General features: G+C 36.4%; 1 protein-coding gene across 1 annotated transcript in view; it reads right to left on the bottom strand.

The window, feature by feature from the left end:
- Positions 1-2,529: 2,529 nt before the first annotated feature.
- MSH4 (mutS homolog 4) overlaps positions 2,530-20,407 on the bottom strand; it is a gene marked incomplete at its 3' end in the record, with an annotated part of 18,676 nt that continues 798 nt past the window's right edge. The window contains exons 3-21 of the mRNA XM_009077761.1: positions 20,372-20,400; positions 19,463-19,626; positions 19,133-19,243; positions 18,311-18,426; positions 17,521-17,694; positions 14,954-15,126; positions 14,118-14,185; positions 12,074-12,148; positions 11,620-11,684; positions 10,904-11,073; positions 10,304-10,440; positions 9,785-9,888; positions 8,880-9,004; positions 7,469-7,669; positions 6,179-6,297; positions 5,543-5,671; positions 4,764-4,938; positions 3,045-3,133; positions 2,530-2,711 (exon numbers count right to left, since the gene is read on the bottom strand). Coding sequence (XP_009076009.1) covers positions 2,530-2,711; positions 3,045-3,133; positions 4,764-4,938; positions 5,543-5,671; positions 6,179-6,297; positions 7,469-7,669; positions 8,880-9,004; positions 9,785-9,888; positions 10,304-10,440; positions 10,904-11,073; positions 11,620-11,684; positions 12,074-12,148; positions 14,118-14,185; positions 14,954-15,126; positions 17,521-17,694; positions 18,311-18,426; positions 19,133-19,243; positions 19,463-19,626; positions 20,372-20,400 — 2,406 coding nt within the window. The remainder of the gene's footprint in view (positions 2,712-3,044; positions 3,134-4,763; positions 4,939-5,542; positions 5,672-6,178; positions 6,298-7,468; positions 7,670-8,879; positions 9,005-9,784; positions 9,889-10,303; positions 10,441-10,903; positions 11,074-11,619; positions 11,685-12,073; positions 12,149-14,117; positions 14,186-14,953; positions 15,127-17,520; positions 17,695-18,310; positions 18,427-19,132; positions 19,244-19,462; positions 19,627-20,371; positions 20,401-20,407) is intronic.

The following is a 20,407-nucleotide window of genomic DNA, read 5'->3' as shown; positions in this document are numbered from 1 at the left end:
CCGCCCTGGGAAAGCGGCCGCGGCACCGGAGCGCTCCGACCCTAGCCCCGGCCCCGGCGCCATCAAGCCTTTACTTCTGAAGTGCTAAAAGGCACTTCTGTTACTGTGACTGAAGTTGGTTCAAAGGCTGATTATGGTTACAGTAGTCCTTGCCATGTATCAAATTAATTCACAGGATTGTAGCCTAAGCCAACATTGTCTGTTCAGTGAGTTTTTTTTCCCAATGATTACACATCAATATATAGTTCTGTTAGTATCAAAATTGCAGCTCTTGGGTGGCTATCTCTGCTGCCTGAAGTACAGGTTGAAAATGTGTATGGCAAGTGGAAAGCAAATTTGAGCAGTAAATTTAGCCTTGGTTTTTCAAACCCAAAGGGGTAGCAGTGAGTTCTACCATCTTATCAGTTTATAAGATTTTTTTTTCTTTTTCTGCTTAGGAACTGCCTTATCCCTTTGCAGGCCTCCTGCTGCCAGGAAGCTTGTGGAGGAGGAAATACAGACATGTCTTTCTGTGCTAGCTTTGGATCCTGAACTCACACTCCAAGTAACATTTCTCCTGTCAGGCAGCCTTTGTCATACAGACACACAGTGATAGCAGCCCTGGTTTTGAAAAAAGTCTAGATTAAAAAGCTAAAGTTAACGCAGACACGAAATACATTGTATAGTTTTCTAGGATAAGATATTCACAGAATATGCAAAATAGGAATCTTGTCATAGAGATGAATGGTCTGTTGAAGTTTCAGGGCTTCATTAGGCAATGTCACATGCATTGTGACTTTTACTGTCAGCTGTTGACCAGGCTAAGCTAAAAACGTCTTCCTTAGTGTTTGATACCAAGATTACCACCCTGAGTGAGGAACTGCAGGATCAAGAAAAAGGGCATTTAAAAAAGAAGCAATCCAACTGGCTATTCACACAGTTGTGGAGGGAGGACACGCCTTCTTTTGTCCTCAGAGCTTTCTACTGCCCTGCAATTCCCTCATTGCAAACTTCCTGAGAACCCCTTTGCTTCAGTCAGCATTCTCAGATTGGCAGTAAAGTTCACTGTACAGTCCTTAAAGGTCCTTGGTTTTTCCCCACCATGGAGCTCTGGACAGTGCTCACAGCGACCCTGAGATTCAAGACAGTTTGCCTACTAAGGACTGTTACCAGGTGATGCAAAACCAGTCTGAAAGTATCTATATTACCTTTTTGTGTTCTGGTCCTGCTCCTAGTCAGTAAAAGAAAATAAAACCTCCTTACTTAAAGTCTGTTTCAAGAGAGCAGTGTGCAGAGTATGACTGGAAGCAACACAAAGGCTCTGAAATAAGGTGCCAAAGGGATGGTTTTGATGGGGTCAAAGTACCTCAGGCATGAACCCCCAGAACTGTTCTTTCCAGAGTTGTGGTGGCTGATCACAGCACTCTCTTCAGTCAACATCTCAAACACGTATCACTTGCCAACTGGTTCCTCTTGTAAAGAAACCTGAACACAAAAATACCTTTTTCTGCCATGATCCTCACGGGGATAGACAATAAATATGGTATTACTGATGATATGAGTGATAGAATGGGCAATACTTCAGGCTTGAAGAGATGGGAATTGTGGATAATAGCTTAAGTCATCTGAAAAAATCCTCTTGGGTAAAAACCCACAGTGAGCCTACCACAAATTATTCTGTTGCACTGGTATGTTTACAAAGGTAGATACATAAAAAGGAAATATATATAAAAATTTATTTCTTCTTTAAAACTAGATATTGCACTGTTGTATATTACCTATTTTATAGATATATGCACAATAAATGATGTATACACACACACACACATATATAAAAGAACAGTTGGTTAGAAGGAAGTGAGAAAAGATAAACTCCTTCCAGCTGGAATAAATGGCTACAGTCACTCAATGAAGTTGTACTGAAAAAAAAAACCAGTCAAGGAAGAATAATATTCAACTTTTTATTCCTCACTTTCTAAACAAAAACTGATCAACAGTGTCAATACCACAGGAATTTGCTGTTACTCTGTTACAAAAAAGCTCTGACTGCCCAGTTCTGGAGAGGCAGTAGACCTGGACTACCCATGTTATGTTGGATTACACGTAATGACCAAGTTAGAACCCTCATTGAGTAGGGAACAACAGCATTTCTGGATGCAGACCTTGCCTATGCAAGACAAGTGGATCATCTGTTTCAAAGAATGCTTCTTGTTAGGCAAGATCTTTGGTATCAGATGCAAGAACTGTACTAACAGATATGTCATGTATAAAAGACTAAATATTACACAATTTTTTTGGTCTGTAATGAAAATTATATAATGTATTGTCAGAAAGAATTCTGCATAAAACATAAATGCTTTTATTTCAGGTATGTTTGGAGGAAAAACCCATGAAGCCCATATGGTTCTTCCATTAGGATATATAATTTAGACTAAGAATTAAAAATTTTAAACCATGTGTAAAGATGTGTTTTCTAGTAGTACAGGGAAAAAAACCCAGAATCATCTTGCAGTGATAAAAATTACGGCAACAGCCTATGTTGCACATTACTGTTGCTCATAGGTTTTTCCAAGTGCAGGACAACTGGCTTCATACTTTTTCTTCAGGCCTTTCAGATACATGCGCAAACTGTCAGGGTCCAGCCGGGAATTTCTGGCCACCTGAACCAATCTCATTGCTAAATGGTAGACAGCTCTCTGCTTCATCATCTCAGGAGTGCTCTGCTGCCTGTGCTGCTTTTAAAAATAGACACGAATTAAAACGTGAAATAAATTACATTCTATTATTCAAATACTAGTATTAGCTGTTTTCCAGCCTATTTTTGATCTCCCAGTTCTGGTTTGTATACAAATGTTACATCCAATACTCCTTTACCCTAAGGGCTGTGCTGTGTTGTCACCTAACAGTGACCTTCAATATAATCTTCTTTAACTGGCTCCAGAAATACAGATTTTAATTAAATCTATCTTTATAAAACCATAGATGGTGCTTAGCCTATATCCTTTCATAAACTGAAAACATTTGAGACTTATAAAACCTGTGAATTATAATTTTATACTACATACCAAAATTTGTTTTGCAATGTGATTTATGATTTCCTTTGCATCCAAAATTATGGATGATGGTAGGGAGGAAACTTCTGCAGCTTTTAGTCCTAAACATACAAAACACAAATCAGGATTTTGATGTAATTTTTTACATACCTTACACACTATGTCTTTCAGAATTAACTTATTTTTAAAGGGTGAAGATTTAATTTTTATTAAAATAATTTTGATATATTTTTTCTTAGTGTACATTTTGTTAGAAAACAACACGGTTTTCAGAGTTACAAAATAAAATGTTGTTGCAATGCTATCTCTAAAAATACACCTCCAAATGAAGCTGGTGATACTGTAACTGGGTACAATGAGACACATTAGGGGTTACAGGGGAAAGAGATGTCACAGTGATGTTAACAGCTTTCTGGGTTTAGTTCTTTAATTTGGCAGCCAGGAAATACTGAGGTTGTGCTAAATGCATTCTCCAGACGTCCAGTGGGTATGGATGTCATGGTCCAATCTCTACTTCGTGGCTAACAGCCAAACTGCCAGATACTCAGGGTAAGAGAGATGTGAAATATTCTGCCCTAACACGATAACGTTTTCCTTTGCCTGTGCCCCTACATGTTCTGAGGAAAGTCTGTGGTTCACTGGGTGCTTTAATACTGTAGGGTTGAAAATTAAAAAGGTAAAGGAGAGTCCTTACACTCAAAGGAGAGTCCTTACATACAAAGAATGGAGCTTTGCTCAAGTAAGGTAAAGGCAAGACACCAACAGTGAGTTTCTAAAGATCTCCTCTGAGAATACTCTCTAAACATACAATTTTTCTGAGTTAGTGGTTAGTGGTGGTGTATCATCTGAAATTGAGCTTGTGCTGCCAAAGGTAAACAAATTCATTCTGATCAAACAATGTTTTAAGTCCTGTTAACTGAAGTTTGACCAGAATAATTTCTAGTCTTCAGTTACCACTAGGCTTGCAAAAGTCATGTGAGCTAATTTCCTATTGATTAAATGCTACCAAAATCAAGGATTTGACATCAGAATGTAGTATTTGCAAACATGGATTTCTGTGAATCTCTAAAATGTATATGCCTTATTGTCACTTACTCTTTTCTTCGTTGACCTATAATCCATCAATTAGTACAATCTTCAGTATGATTTATTCTGAAGGTAAAGGTAAATCCACCTTTCTGAGAACCCTGAAGCTTTCATGGACCCTCTCAAAATTATCTTAGCCTGATACTCAGTAAAATTCCTGTCCCTTTTTAAAGAAACTTGATTCCTTTTTTGCTAATCAAAAAGGGCCAAGCTGCTATTTAACAGTCATATCATTACTTACGGCAGATACATAACACAAACCTCATCATTCACAGCTTTAAGCCTCTCCAGAACATTCATTCATTTCTCTAAGTGCAGATTCAATGAACTCACCTCCTGTGTGCTCAGAATGGCTCAACTCATTCAAACAGACATGAATCAAGTAGCTACCAACATTAGTAAAATACTTTTCCACCATGAAATTTCATGTAAGTTCTTCGTACTACCCCAAAGTACCTCAGTACACGGTTACTTAAAACACACAAGTATTTGGAAGAAATTACAGATCTGCAGATCTCTGTATCTCTCTTTCAGATACAAACTCAGCAGAAACTTGTCATCACAAAACTATTGTTACATGATTAGTAACTTAAATACTAACTTATATAATCTGTACCAAGTTAAAGTCATAGTGGAATCCATTACCATAGTTCTTTTCCTCTGTATATCCTTTAGAAAGTGTGTAAGTGTAAGCAATTTTTTCCTTATTTCCAGCACTGCATCTCACATGTTGCACTTCAAAATGGTAATTTTCCACATTGGGATATAAAGCATCAATATGACACAGTTCCAGGAAATGTGTAGCAAACAGTGTAAATGCCTAAATAAGGAAACAAGAAAGAAAGTTTATTTTGGAAACAATCCTGGAATAAATTACAATAAATAAGAAAAATTAAATTATCTCCCAGGTGTCCAGGTTTTCCTCCAAAACACTGAAAAGCTGTCTTTAAATTCCTAAAGCGAATTCAAATATTTAAGCGATGAGTTCTACCATTGGCAAGTGTATCTTTTCCCACCAGGGATTCTCCTGTTCCTTTCTCAATAGAAAGAAAGCAGTAACAGAAGCAAAAGGGAAGTCCATGATGCTTACAAAATCTGACTAGTGTTAATTTGAATGATTGTCAAATGGTTACTCAATGCTCTCAAGGAATCCTTCACCAACAGTGGAACGACAGAAAATATCTGACCTTTTCAGACCAAAACCCACGAAGTACTCTGAATAAACTCTGAGGAGAAACAAACACCTGCTTCAAAAAGCTAACAGCAAACTGAGGTTGAATTCTTACTATTCACCAGTTACAAAAATACCGTATTTAGGCAAGAAATCTCTACAAAACCGAAGTTAAATTATGAGAAAATACTGTATTTACTTTCAGGATGGCAAAATAATTCCAAAGTTTATATTTCTTTCAGAACAGAATTACCTTTAAATTCAACAGGTATTCACAGGTAGCATAACAAATGCCAATTCCTTCTTCAGCACTGGTACCTCTGCCAAGTTCATCAATGATGATCAGCGATTTGTCATTAGCATTTTGTATGATGTATGTTACCTAGGAAAACACTTGATGTGTTATCATTCCTATAAATGCATTTTTAAAAAATAGGTATATCTTGTGTTGTTCAGATGGAACAATGAAGAAGTTTTAAAAAACCTTGTCAGATACATGAATTTTACCTTTTCAAAGTGCTGTCAATTCTAGTCAAAGACACACTACGGCACTCTTTCTCTTTTCCACTGAGCATACCACTTTCCCTCAAAATCTTGTCAGTTTGGGAGAGGGAATTGAGAGGGCTTAGGCTCTGGCAAATAATCATTTAAGCTCTAAGCAAAGCCAAAACTGTTCAAACTACTATCCACCAGGGAACTGGTTTTTACTCACACTGGATTATTTTCTGATTTAAGATATGCCTGGGTTTCTGTAGTTTATCATCGAAGAGCTGAAAGCTGAATTTTTGACTGCTTTTCAGACTACATTCAGTGCAAATACACTAGTACAATTTCTATTAGCTTAACAGTAAAAATGGGCCTTGGACTCTGGATGAGCTGTATTTGATACCTCTTTCATTTCCTTCATGAATGTTGATGCATTTGTTTCTATATCATCATCCATGCCTATTCTCGTAAAAATCTGCTCTGCGATTCGAAAAGAACAATACTCTGCTGGGACATAAGAACCTGCAAAGCAAGGAAAATGCAAGTTTCTCTCATCAGTGTGACATTTGTCAGTGGGGGAAAAAGATTAGTTTTACACTTGGTTTTTATGCACTGTAGAAAATTCATCTGACGTGATAAAGTTGCATAAGATTACATTCTACCATTACTTTATAAGAAAAAATATTATTGCATAGATACCATAATTAAAGAAGCTTGTCAGTGAAACCTTAAGAAATCACATGCATAGAGTGGTGTGTCAGTCTAAAGGGATTGAAAAGTGAGAACAAACACCAGGATTAATTTACATTTCTGTAGCCACTGATTTCCTAATCCCAGGAAATCTTAGCTTCCCAAACACAAGATTATTATATTGCCTTTATCAGACTCTGAGGCCTATTAGTTTTACTAAACAGAAAAGAAGAAACCTGCCAGAAAACTTTACAGTCTCCTTTGTTCATATTAAACTCATGTTTTTGATAGCAATTCCTCAAGAACTCAGAGTTGTTGGGGACTGAACCCATGAATACATAATGGATAAATGTTATTCTCCACTGCTAAGTAGTTTCGTACTAGAAGAGTCAGGCTGCTAAGGTGCTGCCAGACTTACCTTTAAGAACAAAGCCATGAGGAATTCCTGAATACAGGGATGAGTCTCAGTTGAACTTTACAAATAGTTGTTTCACTTTTATAATTTTAGTAACAGAACCTTGCAGTATTTATTACTACTTTTATTTGAAGTAGTTGATTATTTATCTATGACGTATTCTTGTCTGGAAATGTGTTTCTCTGCATAAGTGAGGTATACTCTGCATAAGTGAGGTCATCTGCTCCTTTCAGATGTCTAACACGTGCAGTCTGACTGACATATTTCAAGGGCACTCGCTATCAATCTAGCATAAGGTACTAGATTGGATTATGGTGTTCCAAAGAATTAGAGCTTACAACTGTGCTTCTCTAAAGATGAACTGGGGAGGCTTCCAGATACACAAATAGGGCCATTGTAAGTTTCCAAAGGCAGACCCTAAACCCTCCAGTTGCTTCTGTCAGCAACACAAGAGCTAGTATGAGCAAACGGGCTACAAATTGTCTATTACTATTTAATAAAACAGGTGGTTCTAGAAGCCAAATCATTCAACTTTATAACCAGAAAAAAAAAGTGCTGCAAAAGATTACTAATACTGCACACTCTTACCAATCTGTGCCATAATTTGACAGAGAGCAATCTGTTTTAGGTATGTTGATTTTCCACTCATATTTGGTCCTGTTATAATGACAAAATTGTTGCCCTCTGTCACATATGTGTTGTTAGGCACAGGTTTTTCCATAGCTATCTTTTCAAGAATGGGATGCCATCCCTGCTTGATTGCTAAAGTATCTGTAAATTCTGGACGAACTAAAGGAGAAAAAAGATGTAAAACATTGCAGAGTTAGTATGGAAACCTTTACATTATTAAACTAGTATGTTTTGAAATAAAGCTAATTCTTGCAGAGCAGAAGTCAAACTCTGCAGTTCTGATGTCCCAATTTTTACTTTCCTGTAGTGAGCAAGACTAAACAGCCACTTTCAGGTATAGATACTGATTGTAATGCAAGTCTTTTAATGATTTAATACTACAAAAAGAAACCCATAACTAAAACTTCATTTCTAAATTAACATTCTGTGTTGGCGTTCTCTAGCTAGTAGGGTTGGACTCCAGTAATAAAGAAAAATACAAAGAGCTAAACTATTTTTCATAATTTATTTTTATACTGCTAGAAGCATATGAAGTACAGGGATCACAGACTCTCTGTGAGGGAGCGGTACCCCAGGCAGACAAAGAAGAAAACCTGTGCTCTGATTCACTTGTTGCGAAAAAGTTGTGATGCCTCAAGCGTATCAGTTACTGTTCAGTTACAGAGCAGGTCATGTGCTATGACTGAATTATCAGCACATGAAGAAACACAGTCCATACTGTGAAGTAAACAAATCCTGCCTGTGAACAGGAGCTTACATAGCAGCATGATAAGCTAATACATCTCCTGAGATGGCTTCCAGACCTAATGTAGTATCTACGTCATCTTGAACTATAGATAAGTATGTCAAGTCAGCATTAAAGGAAGACAACATGCTCATTTATGTATTACAGACCTGGGCTTGGAAAGCAGGATGAACTATATGCAAGTGAGCACATAATCCTGGATTCCTCAGAAGACTCTACTTCTAAAAATGTCTAAAAGTGTTACAGAAATTGAAGCAGAGAAACAAAGGTAGACATATTTTGTTTTACAGCATATACTCAACATTGATCTGCTTATCTTGCTGGCTTTAGAACAGAAAGAAGAGTAAACTCAGAATGTTCACAGACATCATGCTTTTGAATAGAGTATGCTTAAACTGGCTACCTTCTGGCTGTGAAGGCTTACAGCAGCTAACTGCCAGAATTTAATTTCAGTGAATGGAAACAGAAAGAACATCAGCACAAAACTGGCAAAGACAGACCAGAGTACTCAGCTGAAGACTACTGAGACCCAGAAAAAGAAATGGAACCAGACAAAAGAGCCTGGTTGTTCTCCAACATGAGGGTCTTTATCTGGCCTGTACCAAAACCCAAGAAGAAACCTACCATAATCAGAGAGAGTGCAAGCATGGGCAAATGACAGCAGCATGTCCAGCATGGATACAATGTCAGACAGCTTGTACAGGCAATGGATGTGCTCATAGATCTCATCCAGTAGTTTACACACTATTCTGAAATAAGACACTGATTTAGCTGTTGCACAGCACACACTGTTACTTTATATAACTTACAGAAACAAGGGAGTTACAATGTTCGTACTGCACACAGTAGCATAGGAGGTCACTCGTACGATACACTCATGTCTGCCAATGTATAAACTTCTTAAATGCACACTGCCATCTCAGATCACATTCTCCTATCAGACACAAGACACATATCTCAAACACCAATAGCTCATCCGAAAGCTTCGCAAAGAGAATGAACTAAAAATATAGCTATGGAATCAAGTTTGTTTTATTAACGTGTGAAATGTGATTCTGACTCCCTTAGACCTTCATGTAAATAAAAACCCTACATGGCTGCTAGAAAGAATTTCCATTAAATTGATGGGCAACATTACACTTGGTAATTCTCTGAAACAGACAGCAGAGGAGCATGACATACAGCAAGGACAAGATACAGAAATAATTAGTTGTGCTCTAAACACGGAACTGATTAAAATAACAATTCTGCATTACTAATGCAAAACTGATGCATTCATTGTGTCATTTTGTGTAGCTCATCCACCCATGACAAATTAATATGAGCACCCTCATCAATAAATGCCTATTATTTGCAATCATGTTTAATACCACACACATTTTACATGTTGTCTTTGTCTCAGGAGGCAGACTTGAACAGCTTTGCACTATTCCTGTAAGTAACCATAACTTAACAGAAAGATAGCTTTCAAAAAAACTGTAGCTAGCTTTTAATTGGAGGAAATATTGAATAGTTTTAACAGGTCTTACAAGTAGGTCATGTGATATATTTCTCTCAGGGACTCCTGACATCTTTCATTCATTTTTATTAAATCTGCTGAAGTGAAGCTATATGTGTTTTTCATTTTAGTGATCTACAAGGAATTGAAACCAACAATAAGAACTTGCCTTATTATCAGAAACAAAAACAGTTTCTAAAATAAAAACTGGGAACATTACAAGGGGGGGAAGGAGAAAAAAAACAGTGTCTGGTTTCATTTTCATCACATAAATGTTTATGAAAAATACATGTAAGATAACAGTTACCAGCAAGATATACAACTTTATATGTATACACAACATAACTGCATGTAATGGCACAATTCTGACCATATTAAGGATTACGAAATAGAGCAGTCATAAAAAACATACCAATTAAACCTTCATTTACTTCTACGTATCTTTTCTGAAATTATCTTAACTGTTGTTTACTGTATAATGTGTACTTTTTATGTATTATTCATTTTACATACATTAAATATTATGAAAAAGCATATCTTGTGCAGATACCTTTGTGAATTCTGAAGGAAGCTGGCCATTGGGCAATGTGGAACAATCAGCATTCATCTGGATAAAAAAGCCACGGGCAGAGCTGAAACTTGTTTTCATTGGTAGGTTGTACTTTTCTGCCAGTTGTGATATCATACCTACAGCACACATAAAGATTTAGCCCAAATTAGTTATTTACATTCATGATGATCAAGACTGCTTAAAATATAAGGAACTAAGAACTCAGATATTTTAAATCCAGAAGCTAAACCGAAGACTTACATGTTTTATGCAGAATGTTTTAGGTGGACTAGTTCTGCTGCATTACTTCACCTTTCTTGTACTTTTAGAGAATAAGGGGCAACAGAGCTTTAAATATAGGAATCACAATACAATTGTTCAACTTCATTACGATAAAACTGAGTTTTTATCTACAAAAGGAGAATCTCAGCAAGTGTCTCAAAAGAACTTCAGTTACTTACCAATGACAACCAGTTTATACTAATACTAAATACTTTTTACGTATGAAAAGGCTGTAACACACATGATTACACAGCTTCTACAGGCCAGGTGCAATGTACTTTGAATTCCAAATAAATGAAAGTTTTAGTTCAGAATTACCTGCTATGTCATCAACAATTTCTGTGTATGTTCGACGGGCTATGTCAAGGAATTCACTGATGTTAGGCTTAACAGCATAGCATTTCTGGGTCCTCATACTCAGAGATCCTTTTGTGTACCTTGTATCATCGTTAATTACAGTTGTAATCTTTTCAAGTATAATTCCAAATCTGCAAAATTAGTTATATCATTGATTAGATGCATAATACTTTACGGTTTTTTTTACTTGCAAGATCATCCCCCAATTACAAGTAAGACTGTTACAAATAAGTGAAGCTAATTATCTACTGTTAAAACAAAACACTAAATTTCATGTCTATTTTCATCTCAGAATGAAGTGTGACAATACCCAAGTCTGACCAAAGATACTACTTACATCTTTGGGAGATAACAATTATTTCTCAAATATACAGGCAACAGTTGATTTTTGCATTATTGTGGGGACTCAAGGAAACCACTACTCCTGTCTTTTCAGAATTATTTCTAATGGAGTTCAGTTCAGCAGCAGTTGCAGTATCATAGATAATTCTTTTGCTTTTTTCCATGTATTTGTTATTTGAAAAGTACAATTTCTGACAATGAAAATAAGTTCTAAGGGCAAAAGAATTGAGCTATACCTGTAACTACAAATAAGCCAAGATGCAACATCTTTAATCTTACAAGCAGTTTTGAGATCAGGGTTCCTGACATGCTATCTGAAGTATTATCATAAATACCTTGTATCCTCAAGAGAATTGCAATAAGCCTTTAGCAACGGTGTGTTACAGCTTCTTAAAGCAGCCTGTGGTGATTAGAATGGGGACATGAACAATTACTGCTTTTTGTAGCTTTTTTAAGGGCTGAAAGTTCTTACTGAGGCTTATCAGCAGTTGCATAAGTAGCTTTCAGAATCTAAGCAGGAGTTTCAGTTAAACTTTTATTACAAAATCAGTTATTCAGGTAAGGGTAAGAATCAGCTCTTTGGATATGTTCAATGCATATGCATATGTTCAATAGGCTTAGGAATTAACAGACTATGCTGACAGTAATATCTTCTGCAAAACAGTTTTTTTTCTTTATCAGTCTCTCCCAACTTGACCAACTGTTCTGTATTCTATGAAATGTAACAAACTGCACTTTATAAAAATATGGACAAAATAGTCTGTATTTAGAAAAAGGGACAATGCTTACTTTCAGAGGCTCCACGAGTTCTAAAGTATGCTTCAGGTAGATTAAATTAGTTATTTTTGATTCAGCAGTTTTAACCTGTTGAAAAATTTTCCAAATATTGGAGGCATTTATATGTCTGTTTAAAAAAGTACTTAAGAACTAGCAGAACTCATATTCTTAACAGGTTTATACACTGAATGAAAATTCCTACAATTCTTCCTAAGACCACTTTGCCATCTTCATGTGTAGCTGCACGAAAAACCTGTTTGCCTAAATTTTACGTTGCCTACTGTCATAATTTGCTAAAACTTTCGTATGTCTGCACGGATAATGAGTGACTCTGAGAACACCCTGATAACCCAGGCTGTGAAAACTTCTTTTCATCTTCTATGTATACCTAACTCTACACCAGCTCTACACAGGCCGTAGACTTTTTCAAAGCAAATACATTATGCATTGTAATGAAGCACATAGCCTTTGTCACCAATGCTGTTAAACACGACACAACCCAATTTGGTTGACTTACCTTTGGTTAATGTATTTACATCCTTAAACATCTGCCCTTGTAATAATAAAAATTCCAGTAAATATTTCAGAATTTTGCTTACAATAATGACGGCTCTTCAAAACCTTTCCTCCACATACACATTCCACCTTGTTTGGTATGCCCCATCAACACGATGAAGAATTTTGCTGCTGATATTAAGGCATAGCGTGTGCAGTACATGTGCACTGTGCAAGAAGATCTTAAGGAACTAACACAGATATAAGCACATGAACATAGGAGTATGACCCCATGTGAAGTCTTTTCTCATTCATAGATAATATCTCTTTACTCCTGTGACTGAGGGCATCTCATGTATGATCTTACATTCTATATAAAGTTGTTTTCTGTAAAAGACAGAACTAAATAATGCTACATTCATGAACAGGAGAATGATAATCCCCAAACAAATATGGGGTCTAAACCCCATGATGGAATCAGACACCAAAAGGGCAGATGTGTTATACGTGAAAAGTTGGTATTTCGCGGTGGAATGTATCTCTGCTTAATTAGTTCTTACAGGAACTTTAAATGAACTGGTGTTGAAAGTGAATCTTTATCCATGCTGCTCTTAAGACCAAAGGGAGAAAACAAATTAATACAACCATAGTAAATAACTCTTCCATATAATGTCACTTCCTTATGATTAATTCATGACTGAAATGCAAGTCTACCCTTTATGGTGTCTGAAATTAGTTTGTCCAGAGTCACTTGGGTACGTAAAGCAAGACAATTCAGAGAAGTAGTTGGCTGTTTAGAGTCTTAAATCCTACAGATTTAAATCTACTGTCAGTAGATCAGCCCTTTTTTAACTTTCATTTTTCCAGGCAGTTTATTTGAACTTAAAGTACTGCCACCTTCTCCCTGTCAGAGAAGGAATCAATCTGTCACACACCTGGAACTTCATCAGGCACAAAATCTACTGAATTTGTTCTTCAGATGGGTAATCAAGTAATCCAGAGCAACTGGTCCTGTCTCAAGCTCACTGTGGTTAACTATCCTGTCTGATCTCAAACAAGATGCAGTAGTGAGCTACATGGATTTAGTCTATTTTGATATTTGTATTGCACATGTTAACATACAGACTGATATAGGAGACAAGGTCTGATGAAAAAAATCATCTTGCTTTGAGACATAACAGTCACAAGGACTCTAAGTCACTATCACTCTCCATTTATGTTGATGTGAAGAAAATTCCTCTCTCATCTAAGTACTGTTGAATAGGATATTATGAAGAATAAAGGTGGGGAGTGATCAAAAAGTAAACATTTTTGGAAGTACATTTGCATAAATTAAGACGAATGTGATATTGAATCAAACCTGAATTTCTCTAGCATTCTGCTACAAGAATCATCTACTGCTCTAAAATAAGATATAATCTCAATGCACAATAACATTATTCCATGTCTTTGTAAGATGCAGATTTTTCTTAAGGTATCATGGCTATTTATAGAGATCACGTTGATATACTGCAGGTTATAGCCAGAGAACTGACTATCTAAGGTGTATTTTGAAACATACTGTATCCTGCTTTGGAATTTGCACCAAAACTGAAAGCAGTTGTTCCGTATCCAGGAATTTTGAGATAACTGCAAAACAAAAGTAAACACGTCAGAAACTGAACTGAAATTGCAATAAAAACTGGGGGGTTTAATGCACACAATTACTTAGTGATACTTATATGCTAATCTTTTTCTTACAGTCTATCTTTACAAATTATTTACTGAGTAAAACCTAGGTTAAAAATAGCTGCTATCTCAATTATTTTGTTGCAACTATGCTCACTATACCTAAGCATGTAGTGATTATTGTATAGATAGACATCTGTCAATTCAGAAATGTTCTTTTTCTTAGATCAAATCCTATTTCTCTTGTTATACAGATTAAGATCACATGATCCAGCCTCACATGGACTAACTCATACTCTGGTACTGTATTTCACGTTTCTCTGGACCACTATGTTTTATGAAGCAATAGGAAAAATTATGCATTCACAAGCATTACTTCAGCAATGTCTTTGTTTTTTAATGTATACATTATGTATACTTGTATACATCAAACATAGTGGATATCCAGACATGGAGGTAAAGAGACAAACTCAAATTTTTTGTAAAAGCTATTGCCTCACTGACTTCCACTCACTTTATCAGAGAAATTCACTTTACTTAGCAAAATACTTGAGAAACATACCACTGTGATAATATAAATTACTTCAAAAAAGGTTGGGTCTACTATGTCACCTGACAAAACATTAAAAACTTCTCTTGAAACATCCTGAGTCACAATATATACTTCACACATTAGAAAGAATGTTTAAAAAGAAATATAATATTATGTATTAGAAAACAGACTGCTACCTGCTTGAAGACCAAAAAAGAGCTCTGCATCCTGGAGTAATTCCTGAACACAGTCCAGTCTTGTGTTAATTGTTCCAGCATCAGCTAGTGGTTCCAGGATGTTGGATCTGAGTCTTCGACTTCCACCTGGAGTTTTAGTGTAATTTAGGACACCAAGAAGTGTGTGACCATTCCTTTGAAAACAAAACAAATGTGAAGAATACACTCACCAAAACAAGAGATGGCAAATGTCAAGGGAAATTTTCAGGTAAAAGTGTCTTACAGATGTGAGGCATGTCTTTTGGATGCTCAGCCTCTCCCTGTTTGCCACATGTATTACATTAACTACAGCAGTTCAGGAAGTCAGGTGATTTGATATACTGTAATTTAGTATCATATTAGCCCTCAATTATATAATGTTCCAAAGTACAGAAACATATTTGTATTTTCCTCATGTTTTGTAGTAGTATTCCACAGCAGTGGTATAGTTCACATTTTTTTCTCTCAATTAAACTAATAAAAATGAGCAAACCAACCCCTACAAAAGGAGACAAATTATTATCAGAGATCAAATACTTACAGAACATTTTCATTGAAATACATTTCTGAAAATAATTTAAAATACTTAGAGGCCAAAAGAGAAATAAGCTTTGATTTTATTTTTTACAAGAACTGATTTACAGTCAATTAAGGAACAAAATAACATGCTTATGATTTATAAATATTATTTTTGTGTTTATGGCTTTTACATGTTGCACATCCCTGGGTTGATTGTATCTGTGTAAAATAAGCACCTATAATATTTACACCTAGTACACAGATAAACAACTTTAGAAACCTGAAACCTTCAATGCTAATTGGCTGGAAGAAGGCAAATGAAAATACTGGGCCCATATTAGCATCATGATATAAACAGGAACTTGAATAGGAAGAAATCTGGTAAAAGTATACAAAACAAACACCAGGAAGACAGATTAGATAGACAGACAGATAGATAGTGCAGAAACTCCTGAAATACCATGGTATAAAAGAACAAAGCAATAGTCAAGAGAATTTAAAAGAAAGGGAAATTCAAAACCAGTTTTAGTAAGGACATATTTACCATAAGATGCAACTCATGACAACACTTAACGTGAACTCCACATTTGGGATAATATCCGCAGTGCCTACAACAAGGCAAACAACTAAGGACTGATTTCCCTGTAGAGTAAATCAAGGGAGACAAGCCTCTCCAGAATTAAGACTGGCACAAAAATTTGATTTAGGTGTTTCTAATGTGTATCTGTGCAATTAACTTTCACCTGTTAATATCTGATATAAAGGGATCAATCAGGCTTCAGGGGTAAGATCTATGTAACAGAAATAGCTGTGTGTGGCTGACTCAAACTTGCCATTGGATCAGCAAAAATTCTGCAGCAACGATGCTAAAAAAAACCCCAAGTAATTTAAAGCAGTTCACTGTTGCTCAGTTCTTCCTGTGACCTCCTTCCTCTCAAAAAACAGGGAGTGGCTTTCAGAAAAATACTGCTCCAAAAGCACCAGTCTTGGAGTGGCTAATTCCTGGGGTTACAAGAGAAGTGACAGAACAAGCAGGAAGAAACTGGGGGCAAAGCATGACAGATGAACAGAAAGAAACTGTAGTTAACTCCCACTCCTGAAAACAGATTTAACTGTGTACTACATGATCCTCACAAAAACTTAACCAAGAGAAAAGGAAAAAGAAAAAAGAGCAGTGGCAGAAGGGTAAGGACAACTGATCTAGTCAAAGATGTCCCTGCCCACAGCAAGGAGGTTGGAACTAAATGATCTTTCAAGGCCCCTTCCAATCCAAGACATTATATAGTTCTATAACATCTCCCCAAGGGGAAAGATCTTACGAGTAATACTAGGAGAGTGAGGAATCTCCAGGCTCCCCTTTTTATGTCAGGGTGATAAGTGGACTTCTAAACAGAGGTGGATCTCAGAACTTGGCAAGCAGCAAAGCACAAGTTCCAGGTATTTTTCTTGCTAACCAGACATGTAACAGTCTGGAGAAGGGAAGCCTTCAAGTTTTGTCTGCCTAGAAGGCAAGTAACTCCTGATGAAGGCTGTGCTCCAAAAGTCAGTATCATGCAATCAAGTACCACACTGCACATTACCATCATTACAGAAATTGTTTACTTTGCCACGGTTCCTTAGAGACAAAGGAAAACAAAACAACCTTTCAAGCCTGGAGCACTTATCTTGTGTAAAATGAATACAACATAGGCATTTTAATAGAAACTTCTTGTGGAATGTTGCCTCCTTTATTTCACGATCTGTGAAATTTTGCATAAACATCATTCTAAAGTATGAAAAAAATATACACATCAACGTAAAGATGACTATGTATCATCTACTCCCACAATTCACTTGTAGGATTTGCCATGCTAGAAATTTTGTGCTGAATTGTAACATATTTCTCTGTCAAAATATAATTTTTCAAAGTTCTGAATGGTAAGTTCTGTCATACAGAAATAAATACAATGGTCAGCTCTTTGACACAAATGTCCAGGAACCTCAGTGAAATACAACTTCATAAGAGCATTATTTGGAAAAACTATCCTTACCGAGCATCTCTGTTGTTAATGACTAGTTCAAGATTTTGTGCTGATGAGGAATCTATCATTGCTGTCTTCTCACTCCCCTGGAAACGCACTTTGAGTGACTTGGGAGCATAAACGGAATTTTGAATAAATTCAACATATTTTAGCAAAGCTGCAGCAGCTGCAAGACAGTAATACCTTGGAAAGAAACAATCTTTAATGAATGCTGAATAGTGCTGTTGAAGTACCACAAAAGCAATGCGCTACAGAAACAACATTCACACTTCTGCTTGGCAGCTACTGGGATAGGTAGCACTGAAATACAGTGTATTAACATGTGCACTATCCCATGTACAGTAAACATACATTCATGCAAATCAACTGTTCACCAATGTTTGAGTCTCTGTATGCTTGACACCCTACACTACAGAGCTGGCATTGTGAACATACATATTTCAGCAGTTACATGTGACCTGAAGACCCTGGTCACCAAGTATCACTACTTCAAATTGCTGGTACAAGGAAAACGTTTGCTGAGGTCAGAAAGAAAGGCAACCATACCTCTTAAATTGTATCTTTAAGAATGAAAAGAAGAAAGTGGGAAGCTGTGAAAACTCAAAACACCACCCAACTCTGTAATAGGCTTTCTATTTAAACTTCTGGATATATCAGAAACACTGGAGGGTAAAATAAAAGGACAGCTCTGCTGTGATTTTCTAACTTTTGCAACAAGACACAGACTTGTGTAGTGAGTACATAAAAAGCTGTTAAAAACTTATCTGGACACAGTATGCTTTTCCTTATTTAAACATACTTTGACTGAACCTCCATGAAAATGGTGCTGAATTCAGACACACACAATTGTTCTATGTATTCCAAACCCTTTGTTTCATTGAAGTATTTCCTTTGGACAGTTGTAAAAGTCACGTTCTGTGAAGATGGGGACGAAAGTTTTAAAAGTTACATCAGTCAGACTTCTCCATTTTGTGCTTCCAAGAAAATCTATCAACTGATTCTGCAATCATCTGCTTCCACAGTACTCATTCTAGCTCACTAGCACAAGCAGTGCAGTGTTAACGTGCGTGATGTGAAAAGGATTTATAAGAGAAAAAGAGAAGTCAGGAAGTAGAAAAGGACTCATGAAGACATCAGCAGTGTAGGCATGAAGCAATTTGGGTAGTAATTAATAGAGGGGTTTTTTAAGGTTCTGATGCTTCAATACTGATACGTTACATACACTAGTTTACCTCACCCTCTTTTACCCCACCTTTTATTTGTGCTCTTTTTCCTATTCTGTAACGCATTAGTCTCATCGATTTATCAGGAAGAGAGAACAAGGGAGAAGCAAAGGAAAATGCTTTATTTCCTAGGTTCAGGATTGCTCAAGTTACCCAGTGCCACAAATTCAAAACTTACAGCTTTAATCAGGAATACACTTATCTCTGTAATTGTCAGGATTAGAAGTAGCAGCATGGGAGCAGCAATTAGATTATTCTTTACTATGGTAAAACTAGGCCCCAAAACCATAGAAAACAGAAAATCTGTCTGCACTTAAGGTTTTAAAAGTTGTGTAGAGCTCTCAAATCAACAATCATACAGAAGTGATCACCAACAAGAATGCAATTTAAGATCTTACCTTGAAGTGCTCTGTTATCAGACTGAACAATTTTGTTGTGTTCCCTGCATCACAAGCAGTGTTTGACATTATTATTTCTAGTGGCATTAAAATCTTGAGTTTAGTAATAACCTGAACAAAAAAAATTCAAAAAAATTCAATAAAAAAAGCATGTGTAATGTAAAATATTCTGGACAATAGCGAACCAGCAATAAAGAATTACAGAACCCTTATATTTTAAAATCAGTTCCAGTCTTGTAAATCAAGACCACACTTTCTGATAACTTCTGCACTAATGAGTTAAATTCATATGTCAAGAAAGTAAGTCACAATAATTAGTCTGTAAAATACCTTAGCATAAGTTGTGTTATCTGCAAATTGTGACAGTATCATCTCAGGATTCTTTAAGTCGATACTGGCCATGCCCACCTCACCTCTGGCAAGGCCTCTTCCTTCAACCACAGCTACAATCACTGATGCAACGGTATGGGTAGAGGCTGTAGATGAGGATGTAACTGTAAAACAGTCGCATATATTCAGTGACATCCAATGCAGATCAGTGGAAGATTGATGAAGGAGTATCACAAACAGAGGGAGGATAAACAAACACACAGACATATGTATGCCTTAAGAACGCTAAAGACTGAACTGATAATGGTTAGTCAGCGAAAGAATCAACTTTAAATTTCATTAAGTTTGTGCTGCCAGAACACACAGATGCACATATCATTACACTGAAACACAAATTTGTGCACATGAAGCACTGCAAAATGTACCAGCAGTGAGCCACTGCATGTTCTGAAGAACTAGTCTTCCACATCTCTGAAGATGCCAATATAAAATGCATAAAACTTGCATCAAGAAACTTGAGAATTACATTGCATGTGATGTCCACTGCACTAGAAGCCTAAAAATAAGTCCTGCTTGGAGGTATGCATGAATTTTGACTCTTCAGTTCAGTGACCACACAAACACATATGTCCACAAATGTGATTCAATTCTGGACAATCTGACAAAAGTCTGAATTCTAACTGCATTGCTAATTTACACAGGAGTACAAAGCAAGTGACACAAGGATGCAATACCAAAACATCTACTCAGTGTCTGTAGTATTTTCCTGTTGGCAGCAATACCTCAGGAGTACAAAATACATTCTGGTTTGTGTTTTGAGTGCATTTCAGTATCTTAACATACAATAAAAATAAAGTATGTTTAGTGAAATAATGGAAGAATTGCAAGCAGGAGAGCTGCTAATCTCACCTGAATATCCCATGAGAGGGGTATGGCTTCTGCCCA

Source organism: Acanthisitta chloris, unplaced genomic scaffold (genome assembly GCF_000695815.1).
Source record: "Acanthisitta chloris isolate BGI_N310 unplaced genomic scaffold, ASM69581v1 scaffold46086, whole genome shotgun sequence".
In the NCBI taxonomy this organism is placed as follows: domain Eukaryota; kingdom Metazoa; phylum Chordata; class Aves; order Passeriformes; family Acanthisittidae; genus Acanthisitta; species Acanthisitta chloris.
This window is presented reverse-complemented; position numbering and strand designations above follow the sequence as displayed.